The 14,286-nt window shown below is 37.1% G+C and overlaps 1 protein-coding gene across 1 annotated transcript in view; it reads right to left on the reverse strand.

The window, feature by feature from the left end:
* PRELID2 (PRELI domain containing 2) overlaps positions 1-14,286 on the reverse strand; it is an 80,209-nt gene that overhangs the window by 31,564 nt on the left and 34,359 nt on the right. Inside the window, 1 exon segment of the mRNA XM_017872201.1 lies at positions 7,698-7,803. Coding sequence (XP_017727690.1) covers positions 7,698-7,803 — 106 coding nt within the window.

Below are 14,286 nucleotides of genomic sequence, written 5' to 3' on the forward strand. Positions count from 1 at the left end.
AACAAAAGAATATATATATATATATATATATATATATATATATATATCCCTAGAGACTCCACCAAAAATGGAACTGATAAATGAATTCAGTTAAGTTGCAGGATACAAAATCAACATACAAAATCAGTATCATTTCTATACACTAACAAAGACTCTCTGAAAAAAAATTAAAAATCAATCTCGTTTATAGTAGTTACCAAAGAAATACTTAGGAATAAATTGAACCAAGGTGGTAAAAGATCTCTACACTGAAAAGCATAAAACATGAACAAAACTGAAGGCACAAATAAATGGAAAGATACCCCATGATCACAGCTTGAAAGAATTAATATTGTTAACTTATCCATAATACCCAAAGCAATCTACAGATTCAATGCAATCTCTGTCAATATTCCAACAACATTTTCCACAAAAAATAGAATAAACAATTCTAAAATTCACATGGAACCACAAAAGACCTCAAATAACCAAGGTAATCTTGAGTAAAAAGAACAAAGCTGGAAGCATCACACTACTCATTTCAAAATACATTACAAACCTATAGTAATCAAAACAGCACAATACTGGCATAAAAACAGACACATTGAATAATGGAACAGATTAGAGAGCCCAGAAATGAACCAGAGCATTTACAGTCAATTGATTTTCACGGAAGATGCCAAGAACACACAATGGGAAAGAAACAGTCTCTTCAATAAATGGTGCTGGGAAAACTGAATATCCACATAGAATAATAAAATTGGACCTGTGTCTCATACCATATACAAAAATCAACTCAAAATGAACTAAAGACTTAAACATAAGAACTGAAACTATATAATTACTAGAAGAAAACATAAGGGAAAAAAATCCATGACATTGGTCTAGGCAACAATTTTTTGGATTTGACCCCAAAAGCACAGGGAACAAAAGCAAAAACAGACACATAAGATTGCATCAAACTAAATAGCTTATGCACAGCAAAGGAAACAATTAATAGAGTGAAGAGACAACCTGAAAATTGGAAGAAAATATCTACAAATCATACATCTGATAAGAGGTTAATATCCAAATATACAAGGGATTCAAACAACTCAATAGCAAGGAAACAAATAATCCAATTAAAAAATCGGCAAAGAACCAGAAGAAAACATACAGATGGCCAACAGGTATATGAAAAAAAGAATGCTCAAGAGTGCCAATCATTAGAGAAATGTAAATTAAAACCAAAATCAGATATCACCTCATACTTGTTACAATGGCTGATATAAAAAAGATGAAAGATTAAAAAGTGTTGGCAAGAATTGGAGAAAAGGATGCCCTTGTACACTGTTGGTGGAAATGTAAATTACCCATTATGGAAAACTATATGAAAGTTCCTCAAAAAACACAAAATAGAACTACCATATGATCCAGCAATCCCACTTCTGGGTGTTTATCCAAAGAATTTGGAATCAGTATGTCAAAGAGACAGCTGCATCTCATGTTCACTGCAGCATTAGTCACAATAGCCAAGATATGGCATCAATCTAAGTGTTCAACAATGGATGAATAGACAAAGAAAAAGTGGTATATGTACACAGTGGAGTACTAGTCAGCCTTAAAAAGAAGCAAGTTCTGTCATTTGTGACAACATGGATTAACCTGGAGAATACTATGTTAAGTGAAATAAGGCACAGAAGGACAAATACCTCATATGTAAAATCTAAAAAAGTTAAACTCATAGAAGTAGACAGTAGAATGGTGGTTATCAGAGGCTGGGGGAGGTGAGAGAGAATGAGGAGATGTTGGCCAAAGGCATAAAGTTTCAGTTAGACAGGAGGAATAAGTTTTTGAGATCTATTGTATAGCATGTTGACTACAGTTAATAAGCATATATTGTAAATTTCAAACTTGCTAAGAGTAAACTCCAAATGATCTCACCACAAAAAATGTTAAATATGTGAGGTGATGGATATTTTAGTAAGCTTGAATTAATCATTCCACATTGTGTGTATGTGTGTGTGTGTATCTCAAAATGCCACATTGTATCCTATAAATATATACAATTATAATTTGTCAACTAAAAACAAAAAATTAACTTAAAAAATTTTAAAAACCTTTAAATGGGTCCTCAAAATACTAAACATATAATTAATCCAGCAATTTCACTTCTGGGTCTATATATATATATATATACCCCCAAAAGAATTGAAAGCAGGGACTCAAACAGATATTTATACACCCATGTTTATAGTAGTAGTATTCACAATAGCCAAAAGGCAGAAGCAACCCAAGAATCCACCAATGGATGATGTCTGTTTTCACACTGCTAATAAAAACATACCTGATACTGGGTAATTTGTAAAGAAAAGAGGTTTAATTGACTCACAGTTCCACATGGCTAGGGAGGCCTCACAATCATGGCAGAAGGTGAATGAGGAGCAAGTCATGTCTTACATGGCGGTGGGCAAGAGAGCTTGTGAAGGGGAACTCCCATTTATAAAACCATCAGATCTCATGAGACTTATTCACTACCATGAGAACAGTATGGGGGAAACAGCCCCCATGATTCAATTATCTCCACCTGGCCCCCGCCCTTGACATGTGGGGATTATTACAATTCAAGGTTAAGATTTGAGTGGGAACATAGCCAAACCATATCAGATGATTAGACAAACAAAATGTGATATATATAAACAATGAAATATTAGCCTTAAAAAGAAAGGTAATTCTGACACATGCTACAATACAGATGAACGTTGAAAACATACACTAAGTAAAATAACGCCAGTCACAAAAAGACAAATACTGTATGAGTCCACTTATATGACATAACTAAACTAGCCAAGTTCATAGAGACAAAAAGTAGAATGGTGGTTGTCAGGGGCTAGGAGGTGAATGGGATGGGAAGTGATTGTTTAACGGCTAAGGAGCTCCTGTTTGGGAAGAGGAATAAAGTTCTGGAGACAGATGACGGTGATGGCTGCATCACCATCCCATTAAGTACATGTGAACGTACTTAATGCCACTGAATTGTACACTTAAAAATTGTTAAAATGGTAAATTTTTTGCTATGTATATTTTGCCACAATAAAAAACAAACTTTTAATATTATTTTTTAATACAAAAATATCTTCATAAATCTGCAGTACATAGAAAAGCAGAAAAGAGGATATGTCATTACAATAAAAACGGGAGAAATGTCAGCTAACATACTCTCAACCTGCATGGCACTATGGAGTTCAGGCCAGCTGTAGTGTGGACGACAGATCCTGGGGCCTCTGAACAGAAGGGAAGACATTCACTTGCCCCTCAAAGGCCGTTTCAAGTAGCATGGCCCCATTCCTCTGGCCCATTCCAAGTTCCTCTCTTGTAACTGAGCTCCCCTACGCTTGCATTCCTCCGTCGTTACTGTGCATCACATTGCCTCACTCTGGTTATATCGAGAACACACAGCTTGCCCCATGCAGGTAGCTTAAGTGCATTGATCATGGATGCAGCTCTATGCTGCAGAGATCAAGAGCACTCTGGGGTCAAACAGGCTTGGGTTCAAATCCCAAGTTCACCACTTACTAATCCTGTGACCTTGAGAAAACTGCTTTGCCATTTGGGACCTCAGTTTCCCTATGCATAAAATGAAAATAACAATTCCTGTCTCATTATATTGTCCAGAAAATCAGAAAAGGTAATGCATGCCAAGGACAGTGCTTGGCATCTACTAAGCTCTTGTAAGCACTAGCTGTTATTTTAATATGCTTCTCAGCAGTGATCACAGTGCTGGCACTGAACACCAAGCAAGGCTCGATAAATTTTCTGCATCAGCAGATGTTTATTCATTGTCTGTCCTGCTTTCTGCCCTGAGCTAGATGTCCCAGAAGTAAAGCTGCTTAAGGCACAATCTCTATCTTATGAATTACGTCTTAATTCTTACTTGTGTCTCCAGCATTCTACACAATGCCTGGCACATAGGTGATACTCAAAAAGTGCTGGTAGAGTTAAACTTAAAATCTAGTTGTCTAGACTATATGTGCTTACATGAATTTGAGGGGGATAAAAAATATATAACCATAAAAAGAAAATATGTTAAAGAAGTATGTGGCAGTGAGTTTTAATTCTTGAAAACTGAAACATATTTTGTATATTTGTCCTGTGTTTACCAACTTACAGAAAGCTATCAAACTTAGTTTTCACATGTATCTGTGGGAACACATTAAAATCCCCATTTTGCAGATAATTAAGCTGAGAATAGGGAGGGCCAGAGTGATTTGTGCTGGGTAACAAAGGTGAGGAGAGCGAGTCCAGAGGGCTGTAAGTTCAGAACCACTTCTGTTTCAAGGATACATCTGTCAACTCGACTGCCAAAGGGAAATCCCAGTTCTCCTGCCCACAGATGTCCACTCCAGGAGGAAGGAGGGGTCTGACTGGTGTGTGAAAAGTCACTATTTGTGACACAAAGGCTCCCAAATTCCAAGTTACCTCCCTTTAAGAGTGGTGAAGGGAGAAAAAAGCAATTGAGCCAGTCCCCAGAGGCACAGAATACATATGACCTCAGCTTGGGGATCCATAGCTAAAGCCAGCTTTTAATTTACAAACATAAAAATATAAAGTTTGTGAGTACCTACTTTTGATTTTTCTGGAAAAAATAGATATCAGATCCCATCATTACCACTACTCAACAGACTCAGGGATAAGTCCTAAAGTGAAAATAAAGTCACCTAAAACACTCTTACGGTGACTTCCACAGAAACCATTTATGCAGGCTCAGCTGTGAAGGTTTATCAGAAAGTCAGGCTGACACTGGAAAACATGACCACTTGGATAAAAGAACAAAGACACTTAAGCATAAATGGCTCCTAAAATCAAAAAGCTAATTAAACGTGGCCTCTTCAAAAGAAAAGCAAGTCAGAAAAGGCAAAAGCTAGCAGGAAAAATATATTCTTACTTCTGAGCATAATAAATGAGAATAAAAAGGAATCACTTTAAGAAGTTGAAGTCACCTAATTATTTCCAGATAATATCCATCAGAAACCAACTGTGAACCTGCCTGGGCATTTCCTTTCTACTCATTCCCACACAAATGGATGGAATTCTGTTCAAGGTACTACAAGTTGGGAGGAGGGAATAAGAATTAAGGTTAATAAAATAAAACCACCTCTCTGCCATCAAGGAACATAGAATCAAATGTGGGATCACGCTAGAAATTTTGGGGAGTATATATCTGCCCCACAACCCCTTCCCCTGAGAAGTAGCCCCTAACCCTGGTCCATGTGGTCATGGCAGAGGATGAGCCATAACTGGACAACCTGACTTCCATCTTCCTGGTGGTGCCTGAGCTATGGGAGGCCAATGAGAGACCCTCCCAAAGAATTAATAAAGAAAAGAAATAAGCTATCTTATTATTAGTGAGAATTCTATTAATATATAATATGTATGCTTGACAGTGGAGGCCCATGTCCCATTATATAGCCTGGGGAGCAGAGAAAACCAGACCACACAAAAAGAGTGGAATAAAACAGACACATAGTCTTACAGACAAGAGCTGAAGAAGGAATACCACTTGGGTTCCTGGCAGTGTTCAGTTCCCAGTGAAGACCTTTCTGAAGCCTGCTAGCCTCACCACCCTTGTACACTTAGAATGAGCTAGCCTGAAGTGGTTTCTGTTACTTGCAACCAAATAGACCTAATAAATCCAAAGGGAGTAAGACCACAACACAAATTCATCTAATGAACAAAAGTATAAGTGAAGTTTGCGATGCTAGGTAGGCAAGGATTTCACCTCATTCACCTAAGGGCTGCATTATAAGTAAAGTGGCAAGAGGGAACTCTTCTTGACAAAAGATGGGGATTTGAGTCCAGACTCCATGCTTTGCTAGTTCTGTGACCTTGAAGAAACACATTTAGCCCACACTTAGCGCAGTGCCTAGGGCAAAGCAGGTGCTCAATATATATTTGTAAGAGGAAGGAAGCAGGGAAAGCAGTTACCACATATCAGGTATGCTTATCTTTTAAGTCATTTCTCATTAATAAAATGGGAAAAAATATTTCACTGTATGTGTCTCAGAGGATCAGAATGTACATAACTACTGTGCAATTAAAAGTCATTATTAAGTTCATCAGATTAATTGATGCATCAAATACAGACCCACTTCAGTTAATGAAATAATATTTATCTGAAGTAGGGGTTAGCTATACCCTACAAGCTAAATCCAGCCCACCACCTGTTTTTATATGGCCTACAAGAATGGTTTTTATAAATGAACATTTGCAATCAATTTGATGATAGGGAACATGAACTTTGAATCCTACTTCAGCTAAATGTTATCCCTCCCCCTCAAAAAAAATCGCATTCTTCTAGTTAATATATCTGTATTTTTAAAAGTCAATTTATTATTACTATTATTATCATACAGAGTTTAAAGGATGCACAGGAAGTCAACTCAGTAAGAAACGTGGCAATGAAATTACTTTTCTCATCAGTTCCACTATTTTTAGAGTGCAATGCTGCAGAACATGGGAGTTTTTACAAATGCATAAATTGCAATATAGCAGGAAAATGTGCAACAATGTCTGAGTGAGTGAAGGTGACATAACATCTTCTGGAAGTTCAACTACTCCCTTCAAGTTCAGGTTTAAAGAGGCTGGACCAGTCTGAATATGCGCCAGGAACCACCTCAAACTGGAGCAAGAACACATCATCAATCACGACAGTATGTCTATGGTGTACAGAACAGTACTGAATATTCATTCACCGCCCTCAGCCTCCCAAATGAACACCTCCTAGTACAGGTTCATCCTTGAACCTAGACATGCAAAAATGAAAACAAGGGTCCATTACCAGGAGGTCTCTGAGGGTCATAACAATGGTTCTTTATACCAGCGGTTAATTCTATCCCACATAATAAAATGAGGTAACTTATACAAAAGTCCTGAGTAAAATCTGGAAATAAGTGAGTATAATTATCATTGCAATTAATAACAATAATAAAACACTTTGGAGCAACTGCTCTATACTGAGCACTGCAATAAGCACATAAAGATGCATAAGCAATGGGTTTTGACATGAAGTTTTAAAAATAATGCTATTAAGGCAAGAAAATAGGAGATATAAATGTCATATGGAATACCATAGAGGACAGATTAAAATGGAACAGCTCTACTTAAAATAGAGCACACAGGACCTTAGAACTCCAACATGACTTCTGAATCACTTTCATGGAAGCCTAAGCTCCGTTGAGAATAGAGTTTGAAAACTACAAGAATGGACAATTGGGGTCTCTGTATTTTCCTCAACCATAATATTAGGACAACAGTAATAGCTTCTGCAAAGGTTTGTGAGGATTAAATGAGTTAATAAACACAAATTCTTTTAGCAGTCAGTGGTACATAGTAAGTGCCCAATAAATATTAACTATCATTATCTTTATTAAATAGTTGTCATCATACTATACATTATTATTCATTCTGATTATTTCTTTTAATTAGATTATAAGTATGCTCCAAATTTTCACATACTCTTCATTGGTATATTTTTAATTTAATGAGCCATAAATGGCACTTTAGTTTTACTTTGATTTGAATTTATGTAATAATTTTGAGGGTAATTATTTTTGCATATATTTGTTTATTAACTATATGTTTTTCTCATTATGTCTGTTCATGAGTCTTATTCAATAACCCTATTGGAACTCCTATTGTTTTTTAAAATTAATGTTGGTTCAAAGCAGAAATAAAGTTACCTTCTGGGCTCCCTGTCTTAAGAATGTGCTGGCAAAAGTTTCTAAAATGCAGTTGAGAAATCCAGCTCCTGTGATTGAAATCCTGCCTCTTTGAATGAACTCTGTCCTGCAAAAAAACAAAAAACAAAAAACACATCTTTGATGTCATTCTATGCTTGGATATGTTAATGACAGACATTTCTAGCTGCATAATTACCACTTATAATCAATACAAAATAATATCCATAATAATTCAATAACTGCCTGTTATAAGAAGATTTTGTTAAAAGTAATTTATAGTTTATATAATATTAACAACAGTCTTATTCAAATTAAAGAATATTCATTTCATGCTGCAAAATCTCTTTTTAAAATTGAGTCTGAGGTAATTATCAGTGATAGGACCTTAGGTAAATTATTTTGACTCTCTATAACTTGATTTCCTCACATGTAAAATGGGAACGACCATAGTATCTTTCTTTTACAACTACTGTGGTAAGTAAATGAGTTATCACACATCACAGGAATATGAAGAGTTCCTGACACATAAGTATTTATTACATGTTAGCTACTATTACTAGATAGAGTCAGATAGAGACAAGATTAGAAAACCAGAAACCTGAAATGACTTTTTCAATCCTCGATTGGAGAAGGGGGTGAGACAGAAGAGATATGTCACCATCTCTACCAATTTTAATTACCAAAATTATATCAATATTAATTATCTTCATGTCATAAAACAGGGATCTAAATTACACTTAAGAGTGATAGAAGTAAGATGGCTCAATAGGAAGTCCCAAGCCCTCATTACCCCCAGAGATAATGACTTAAGAACAATGTACAAACCAAATTGCCTTTATGAGAACTCCCTCAAGAATTAGCAGCACCCCAGGTGAGTGCAAAGCCAAGAAGAGCCACACCCAAGCAGATAAGAAATTTTGTTGCTTTTACCTATGATAGCTCCCTCCCACCCAGCATAGTGTAAGTCAATCAAGAAAAAACTCCCAGCTTCTGGCTTCTCCCTCAGAAGGGATAGAAAAGTGCTAACTGTGCATCCAACATTCTGCCTTTAAGAGGGGCATGACTCAGAGTGCTAAAGGAAATGGCAATATACTTTCAAAAGCAAGCATGGTGGCTTGTTACACTAGAGAGCCTTCAGTACCTCAGACAGACACCAAGGGTAACAAAAGATCATTGGCTCTTGAGAACAGGGGCAGTCCTCTCTGACTGGGAAATTACCCACAAGCCCAGAGAAACTGCATCCCCAAAAAAGGTTTGAGAGGCCCCCAGAATCTCAAGCTAGGTTGATCAGTGAAGGTCTTTCCTATTTGAAGCCAGTCCATAAGACTGGGAGAGGTGGCTGTTTTTTTATATACCCAAACCTCAACAAAAGATCACAATGCATGCAAAGAAACAAGTAAATATGGTCCAATCAAAGAAACAAAATAAATCTCTAGAAACCAACCCTAAAGAAACAGAGATCTATGAATTACCTCACAAAGAACTTGAAATAAGCATCTTAAAATTCTCCATGAACTAAAATAGATAATTAAAGGAATCAAGAAAAAATAAAATGCAAGAACAAAATGAGACTATCAACAAAGAGAAACTATGAGAAAAATGAGAACCAAGCAGAAATTCCAGAGTTGAAGAATAATGGAACTAAAAAACAATTCACTAGAGGGGCTCATTCAATATCAAACATGATCAAGCAGAAGAAAGAATCAGCAAACTTAAAGATAAGTTATTTGAAATTATTGAGTCATGGACCAAAAAATAAATAAAAAGAATAAAGAAAAGTCAAGAGAGCCTAAGGGACTTACAAGACAGCATCAAACAGATCATTATCCACATTATGGGAATCTCAGAATGACAGTGAGAAAGAAACAGAGTGCCTATTTGAAGAAATCGTGGCTGAAAATTCCCTAAATTTGAGGGAGGAAATTGGCATACAAATTGAAAAAGCTCGATGAACTTCAACTAGGATAAATTCAAGAAGACTCACACCTGTGCAAATTAGTTCAACCATTGTGGCAGACAGTGTGACGATTCCTCAAGGATCTAGAACTAGAATTACCATTTGACCTAGCAATCCCATTTACTGGGTATATACCCAAAGGATTATAAATCATGCTACTATAAAGACACATGCACATGTATATTTATTGCGGCACTATTCACAAAAGCAACGATTTGGAACCAACCCAAATGTCCATCAATGATAGACTGGATTAAGAAAATGTAGCACATATACACTATCGAATACTATGCAGCCATAAAAAAAAGGATGCGTTCATGTCCTTTGCAGGGACACGGATGAATCTGGAAACCATCATTCTCAACAAACCATCACAAGGACAGAAAACCAAATACTGCATGTTCTCACTCATAGATGGGAACTGAACAATGAGATCACTTGGACACAGAGTGGGGAACATCACACACCAGGGCCTGTCATGGGGTAGTGGCCTGGGGGAGGGATAGCATTAGGAGAAATACCTAATGTAAATGATGAGTTGATGGGTGCAGCAAACCAACATGGCACATGTATACCTATGTATCAAACCTGCACACTGTGCACATGTACTCTAGAACTTNTAGCACATATACACTATCGAATACTATGCAGCCATAAAAAAAAGGATGCGTTCATGTCCTTTGCAGGGACACGGATGAATCTGGAAACCATCATTCTCAACAAACCATCACAAGGACAGAAAACCAAATACTGCATGTTCTCACTCATAGATGGGAACTGAACAATGAGATCACTTGGACACAGAGTGGGGAACATCACACACCAGGGCCTGTCATGGGGTAGTGGCCTGGGGAGGGATAGCATTAGGAGAAATACCTAATGTAAATGATGAGTTGATGGGTGCAGCAAACCAACATGGCACATGTATACCTATGTATCAAACCTGCACACTGTGCACATGTACTCTAGAACTTAAATAAAAAAGAAAAAAAAAATATATATATATAAAGACTCACACCAAGACACATTATAATCAAATGTCAAAAGTCACAGAAAAAGGGAGAATCTTGAAAGCAGTAAGAGAAAAACAACTCATCACATTAAGCTCCTATAAGATTTTCAGTACATTCCTTGGCAGAAACTTTGCAGGCCAGAAGTGAATGGAATGTCATATTAAAAATACTGAAATTTAAAAAAAAGAAAACCTACAAGACAAAAATACTATATCCAGCAAAACTATCCTTCAAAAATGAAAGAGAAAGAGAAATTAAGACTTTCCTAAATAAACAAAAGCTAAGGGAGCTCATCACCACTAGAGATTTGGATTACATTTAACTTTGCCTCATTCATTCATTTGTTCAACACACTGACTGCATGGCTACTATATGCTAAGTGCCATACTGACTGCTAGAGGCCCACAGAGAAGGAGATGGTCTCTCTCCTCCAGGATCTCACTGGCTAGTGGAAAAGACAAATAGACAAGTGGGAGAGTGTCAGCACTTGGAGGTGAAGCATTCCATCAGAGGAAAGCCACAAGGACCCAGGTAAGGAGGCATGAAGGAAAAGAGATGTCTGAGGAGCCACAGGTTATCTAAAACTGCCCAGTACATGGTATGGGGCTTGATAAATTCTTCCCACAGGAATGACTGGAGCATAAGGTGGGTGTGGGAGATGTTAGGATATGAGACTGAAAGGATAATTGAAGGCAAGATTGCAAATGGCCTCAGGCTGAGAAGTTTAGGCTTTACCCTGAAGGTAAAGGGGGTGTCTCTTCTGAGGACACTAAGTATCAGGTATAGATTAATAGTCACACCTGCACCACTGACTAAAACACTCATTGCCATTCCTTGATGCTTTTAGACAATTTCCTATCCCCCATTTTCACCACAGTGCTTACACTGAATGAGTTTAATGAGCATTTGTTAAATGAATTAATTCAATTTCTTTGTAATCAAAAATATTCAACACAGAAAACACCTTCCCAATCTTACATCTCTGTGGAAAGGAAATGAGAGCCACGTCTCCTGTATGTATAGTTGGCATGTGTTTATATGCATGCGTATGTGAGCACATGCACTGAAACAAACAAACAAAAATCTGAGAAAATGCTGGATCCAGCAAACTGTCATTTTGGTCAAAATGGTTATTAAAACCTCTTCATTAGACCTCACTAATAGCAGTAGCCTCTACATTTAGATCAATTGAGATCATGCATACAATAAAAGGAAGCCTTCAGAATTCCTCTCTCCCTCTCCCCCCTCCTTTTCCTCCCCTTCTCTTACACACACACACACACACACACACACACACACACACAGGAGTTATCCCATCCAATCTGACATAAATACCTTCCATCTAAGCAGTTTTCACCTCTTAGATTTAAGCCTATTTAAAATGATTTGCTCATGTAAAACTGTATCCTGGTGACACTAATCGTTTCCATCTTTATTCTAGATTAGTTAGAATAGAATTTTACAGTGATTTTAATATTGAGAAATGAAAAGTTGAGCAGTCTCACACTCCTGGGAGAGATGAACTCTTCAGTCCCCGGTCCTGAAGGCAAATGTAGGTGAGAGATTAATAAAAGTCTCTTACATCATATTCTAACCAATATTGCTTTCTGCCACTTTTGGGAGAAGTAAGTCCTCAGAAAAGTGCTCTCGGGTTTTGTCCACATATCAGAGAATAATAGGGCAGTAAAACAAGGTCATGTCCTTGCCATCAATGAGATGAGAGTTTATCCTATTATATTTTAAGACTGCCAGAGAAGAAAATATTGCACTTTCCCTCAGTAACTCATTGATAAAGCACATCAGACACTCTTCTTACTACAAATAGCTAACCTAAATCCCTCACACTAGAATTCATCTCCATTTAAGTTCTGTGCAAAACACAGCAGGTTACACAACAACATATGGTTTAATTTCAGCTTCATTTTAAAAAAAAGATGGATGGATGGATGGACAGACGGACAGACGGACAGATGAGTAAGTGAACAGAGCTAAAATGCTAACAACATTAGGGCACTAGAACTATATATGTTATTTACGTGCTTTGTTCTTCTTTTTAGTGGTTTATAAATTTTCTACTTAAAAAAATACGTATTCCTTTGGCAATCGCCAAAAAAAGTCTATTGAGGAATAAGACCCTGAGTATCACTTTTATATAAATAAATAAGGCATTTTATAAATGACTCTGTGCCTTTTAAACCATTTTCAGCAATGGTACTCGCTAACTTCTGGCTTCCTCTTCATTCAAAGTCTTGTTAACTCACCTCTTGGCTTTCCTTTTCCCACATTACGTAATCTCATTTCTTTGTAGCTGTGTCCTAAGACTTTCTCCTCACCCTGTACTTGAAGTACATAGTGTTTCATCATATACAAGACATAAAAGGATGATTCAAGTTTTCCTTCACCTGTTTTTCATCTCTGAGAAGACTACAGGGAGGACTCTCCATCACATTTATGGTATTACAAATTCAGGGTCATACCTACTCCTCAAAACCTAGTATTGTAACAGTGTCCACTCTGTATCAGACATTGTATTATCTTCTGAGGTTGCTATGCTTTGAAAATTATTTTCTCTCTTTTATACATGAAGAAACTATGACAAAGTGATGTTAAATAACTTTCCCAAGGTCACATAGCTTAATGTCATGAGGATTCATTAGCTATCACCTCAAAATCCTAGTCTTCCTCTGCTCTCATTGAATGACAACTGTCTTTCTAGTCCATGAGATTAGAAATCTTAGCAACATGTTAGATGGTCCCCTCCCTATAATCAATCCAAACATCCAATAAGTCACCTAATTGTGCTTATTTCACTTGCAACATCCCTCAACAATCCATGTTACTCTCTTCCTTGCTACTGCTACTGCCTGGGCTTGGGATGGAATTCTCTCTCTCCAGGACCATTGCAAAGTGCCTCCCAATGGGGTTCTGTCTCCAGCATGAATTCCCTATACTCCATATTGACAAAAGTCAACTTCCTAAGCACACACCGATCATGTCACTGCCTATTAAGGCAGAGTGAATAATGCCCATGTGCTCAGTCTTATGTGTATAAGACTCATCCACAATATTGCATGTAGTTGTTGTTTGTTCATTTTCATTGCTACATAGTGTTCTACTGATTGAAAACACTCCAAATTATTTATCCACTCTACAGAAGATATTTAGAATGGACCCAGCTTATGGCTATTATCAACAGTGCTATTATGAAAATGCTTATAATGTATCCAGATATATATGTGCACAAGTATCTCTGGAGTATCCAGCAGTCAATTACCTGGGCCATAGCACATGCACAGTTTCAACTTTAATAGATCAGGTCAAATGTTTTTCTAAATGGTTGTATCTATTTTTTCTTCATTGCATCCTCAATTCCAATTGCAAAGACTAGCCCATGGTAGGAAATCAATAATGCATTTAGAAAGGAAAGAAGGAAGAGATGGAAGGAGTATAGGGAAGAGAAAGTGAAGAAGCAAAAGAAGGGAAGAAATGTATAGTACATCTCAATACCTGTGTCAGGGAAAATGAACCAGATGTCTCAGGAGTTCCACCGGCTCAGGTCAACAGAAGACAACCTTCACCTGGCTGTGGGATAAGTCACCTACAAAATCTGAGAGTGAGG

This window comes from Rhinopithecus bieti, unplaced genomic scaffold, assembly GCF_001698545.2.
Source record: "Rhinopithecus bieti isolate Rb0 unplaced genomic scaffold, ASM169854v2 scaffold_757, whole genome shotgun sequence".
NCBI lineage: Eukaryota > Metazoa > Chordata > Mammalia > Primates > Cercopithecidae > Rhinopithecus > Rhinopithecus bieti.